At 37.2% G+C, this 4,894-nt stretch overlaps 1 protein-coding gene across 1 annotated transcript in view; it reads right to left on the bottom strand.

Moving 5' to 3' along the window:
* The window catches only part of MYO16 (myosin XVI), a 542,291-nt gene that overhangs the window by 326,828 nt on the left and 210,569 nt on the right, over positions 1 to 4,894 (bottom strand). The window contains exon 12 of the mRNA XM_012637927.1: positions 495 to 622. Coding sequence (XP_012493381.1) covers positions 495 to 622 — 128 coding nt within the window. The remainder of the gene's footprint in view (positions 1 to 494; positions 623 to 4,894) is intronic.

Genomic DNA, 4,894 nt, shown 5'->3' with positions numbered 1-4,894 from the left:
AAGCCAAGAGTACCATTATGTTTCAAATAAAAAATACTTTGGGGAGTATAATTTGGTGAAATATGAGCAAAGGTAAATACCAAGAAGCAAGTTGAGAAAATATACCTTTGCAAAGAAATAAATTATATTTTCAGCAGCACTGACTGCATTTTGAAGAACAAGTGGCTCAGGTTCACTAATATTAGAAGCTTTTCCTTCTCCTTGTTTTCTTAGGTTCAAAAGCAAAAAACACTTTTTTTCTAAGTTTTAAATCTTCAAAATGAAATGAGTCTCAGGTTAAGTTTGTTGCTATTGATTCAGCTACACTCGGGGCTATTTCTAATAGCAAAGATCTTTCTCCTGTGTAATGAGTCAAATGTGCTTATTGCAAAGATATACCGGACCTCTAACTGCTGCGGAAGTAAATAAATGTACACCATGAGAAATGGGGACATCTTCACCTCCAAGCTCCGAGGCAAATCTGAGCCTCAGAGAGCAGATGAGAGGAGAGTCACCTGAGAATGAAGCACTGAGGTCGCTGCTCTTGGAACAGCTGGTGGAACGCTCTCTCTGCACAGGAGAAGAGGTGAGGCGGCAGTGAGGAGTGCAGCTTCCCCGAGGTGCTGAAGTACATCTGGGAAACCTGAAAAATGGGTCAGGAAAAAGAGAAAAATCTCCGTGAAAAGGTTCTAGGACCCCTTATCCCACAACGTGATTGGCTTAGGCCCTATATACAAAAGCAAATGAGTCTCTAATTTTGGATCTCATCTGTATGTACAAAACATTTGTCAAATTGTATCTTTCTCAGCACATTTTAAGTATGCCTGACAAAATCGGGGCTTATATTCTATCCTTTATTACATGATCCACAAGCTTTAAATTATTTTACTGCCTTAAGAAGAGCAACTCCCAAAAATCCAGTTTAATAGATATCCATCCAGTAAGCCCAAACTGTGGTAATTTACATCAAATGCAATTTTCTCTCAGCAACATTTAATTTCAATAACATAAAATAGCAAGAGTTTTAAACTTGAATGTGAGGGGCAGTTGCAGCTGAAACACATATAAATGTATGAATTTCTCAGTTAAACAAATTGCATTAACTTAATTTTAGTGAAATGGTGATTTATAATGATTGCCATGGTAATTTATTTCTAGTAGTTCGAGTCCTTTTGAGTTTCTAGTGAATATTGTTACATCAAAAAAAAAAACCAAGAAAAAGAAAAACTCCCGGGCAAGAAAAAAAAACAAGGGGAAAAAAAACTCAGGAAAAGGGCCAATAACGCCTAAGAAAAAAAAGCAACCGAAAAGGGGCCTGCCCCGGGGTGAAAACAAGAAGGGGCAACCAAACCAAAAAACCAAATAATTAAAACATTTTCTATCCTACCCAGAAAATAAGTGTTACAATCAAACTAGACACATTGTTTTCTTAGCGCATCTTTAAAGCTGCATCCCGCATCCCGATCTCACAAGTAAGTACATGTGAGAAAATACAGAATTTTTAATTTAAAATGATTTTCAAAGAGATATCAAACCAATATGGATGGTGGGGACATGATTGTCTATTGTATTCTACTCGAACTTTTTTTATTTTTAATTATTCCAGAACTTTAAATGAATAGTGGAAATAACTAAATGCTAGTAATGTAAACATTATGTTTATAATTCATAAAACAATTAGGGGGTTTTATCCCAACTTCATTTTCTTGCAGGAAAAATGTCTGTTCTTTTTCATTTCTCCCCAAGTCTAACATGGACCTAATTTAATTTTGACAAAATGCTTTTAAACTCAGTTTGTTTTGTAAACTGCTATGAATTTCATTAGCAGTTACAAGCAAAGCAGACAACACAGAGAGACTGGAGCATGTATCCATCTATGTGTACATGGAGTTCATTTCATTTTCTTACTGCACCTCTATAAACCTATTTGGGGTTACATATTCTCTTTAGGCCAAGTTTTACTAGCGATTAGACGTGGCGATGGATCTTGAGTGTCTGAAGAAAGTTTTTTCATCATAATCAAACTCAAAACCTTTTGCTTTTCTTGTAAGTCTCTTCACGCAGTGTTAGAGTTGGTGCTGTAGAATAGTACACTGCTACCAGCTAGTGATGCTGGCTTGATGCTCATTATATGCTTTGTAAACAATATGGTTATGGAACTAATAATGGTAGCTTAACGACATAGTTTCTATTAATTGTTTTTATTGAAGCTTGAGGATTTCCACCAATGCAGTTCTTATTTTCTGAGTGACTGGCATGCCATCTAACCTTTATTATAGGGGTCATCATTATCATTATTAATATTACGTTGTGCTCTCATGTGGCCCAGCACATGTTCTCAGGGCAGACACTTCCTTCCCCACATGCCTTCTCTCTTCACTTCACCACCTTCTTCCCCAGTGATGTCATTTGGAACAAGAGGATTCTCACTCAGTGGAAATTTTAAGTGCTCAATTTTAGCTCAGAGGCGAGACGGCAAGAGGCCAGCCTCTCTACCTTTGCTGCACTCTCTGATTCAAGTGAATAAGGTCCTTCTTTCTCTAGTGATCAAATCTCTCCTTTTTTCACTGTGCGTGATCTTCCCAATAAACTACCAGAAGATTGCAGAATCCTGCACACCTGCTCTGATTCCTGAAACCACTCATCCACTTCCGTAGCTTAGGCGAGAGCCACCTAGGTCCAAGGCCCCTGCTGGGATCCTGGAAACCTCATGGGATCACGCCCTATGCCAGTGGCTCCACATGGCATGAACTGTTGGTTTCATGCTATACCACGAACATCTCACTCACCTGCCTGACTAGATTTCCTACTCATTATCTATGTATCTATGTATAGGTGACATATTCTGAAAAAGTATGTCTTTGTTTTTGCAAATGATCACATATAATTAAAAAATATATTTGCCACTGGGCTCAGCATTTGTGCTGCTGAGAGCAGTCTGCCGTGCATTTGTTCTGGAGTTATCTGACCTGGATTTGCTATCTCTGCCACTCGTGGGAAGACTTTAGAAAATCTGAAGTCACAGTTTATTCATCTGCAAAGTGGAAATAGCAATTCTTATACTGATTGGGTTGCCGTTTAAGATTAAATGTGAAAATATGCAAAGCCATCTGACGCAGGTCTGCCATGTAATAAGCCATGAACAATGGCAGCTACTGTTTTTATTTGCCAGATTTTCAGTTATTCAAGTTTTGAACTTCTCGCTTTTATCAAATTGGACTGTGCGTTCCTCTAAATGGTCCTATATTTTTTGATCCTCATTATGTGGCTGTAGTTAATTCTCCTGCCCAAAATATACTCTCTTCCCCTCATCAGAATCTTGCTAATTCTTTAAGACTTGCCCCAATCACATTTCTTTTCTATGTAATGCCTTTTTTAACTCGATACGATGTGTTTCCCTTCCAACCTCCTGACTTATCAATACAGACTGAACACCCTCATACAGCCATTCCATTGTTGTCCTCAGCTACAAGGGAAGTCTGTGATTACTTTTTATTGCTATTTGTGTCTTCTCTCTAGAATGTCTATGCAGTTCTTAAGGACGAGGACGCTCTTAACCTAACATCCCTAAATATTTAACACAATGCATTGTATTAACAGATTCAACGAATGTTCAATGACTTGACAAAGCATCTTTGTTCTAAAAAGTTTGCTTTTTTGTAAAGTCCATGCAGAAAGATCTGGCTACTTTTCTGTTTTCTCCTTTTTCTCTACATGTTACATGTTTAAAATGAATGATGTTACTTGGCTTCAATGTAAATGGGCAGCACAGTCATGAACCCTGTCCCCTGTTGGTTATATTTCATTTGGAACTGCCTGTCCACTCGCCCGCTGAGTCGCACTTCTCCGTGACTGTTAGCATCAGATCCGCGTTGCCATGGTAGCACTGGGCCTCTAGCTGCCATGCATTTAGACCAGTCGTGGAAGGAAGTTTGCCACAAAGGGTGTTCAACTTCCGTGATTAATGACTTGTTAGAAATAAAAAATGAATATTATGCAAAGGCTTAATGTAACACGGTTAATGATAATAAAGTAAGATACAGATGTTGCATGTGAATTTTTTTAAAACATGAAACATAGAAGTCATTCTTCTAGTCTTTATAAACTTAATACATAAAATTATACTTAATGTTTTATTTTCTTTTTTTAAAAGGTAATCAATGTAGGAAAAAATCAAAATATTTGAACAAAATGTATTATTTAAAACAACAGACATACATATAATGATAATCAATAGACACAAAAAGACATAAATTTTGTGTGTGTATCCAGAGCACAATAATATCATTTTAATGTGATTCAGTACATGAATGCCTGATGTTAATTGTTAAGTACTAATATTGCTACAGAAGACACTTACTAATTCAACATAAAACTTATGTCTTTGTATCAACCTAATACCTATAATTTTATGGGTTATTACATGTAAACCAGAGTACAAACTATTTGATTCTACATAATGAATGTGAAATCCAAAAGCACAAGACATTTTTAAATTACACTGTAACCCATTGAAAGTAGATAATTTTTTTTTTAATATTGAGTATTGATTGATTGATTGACAGGGTCTCACTCTGTCACCTGGGGTAGAGTGTAGTGGCACAATCATAGCTCACTGCAACCTCAAATTCCTGGGCTCAAGTGATCCTACTAGCTCAGCCTCCTGAGCAGCTGGGACTACAGGTGTGAGCCACCACACCTGGCTAACTTTTATTTTTGTAGAGATAGGGTTTCACCATGTTGCTCAGGCCAGTCTCCAACTCCTGGCCTCTAGCGATCCTCCCACCTCAGCCTCCCAAAGTGCTGGGATTATAGGAGTCAGTCACCATGACTGGTCAAAAGTAGGCAATTTATTATAAGCTGTATATCATGCATATTTTGTCTAATATATTATTTCTATTTATTTTCCTTTTTT

Source organism: Propithecus coquereli, unplaced genomic scaffold (assembly GCF_000956105.1).
Source record: "Propithecus coquereli isolate 6110/MARCELLA unplaced genomic scaffold, Pcoq_1.0 Scaffold125, whole genome shotgun sequence".
Classification (NCBI taxonomy): domain Eukaryota; kingdom Metazoa; phylum Chordata; class Mammalia; order Primates; family Indriidae; genus Propithecus; species Propithecus coquereli.
Note: the sequence above shows the minus strand (reverse complement) of the source record. Positions and strands in the feature narration are given on the sequence as shown.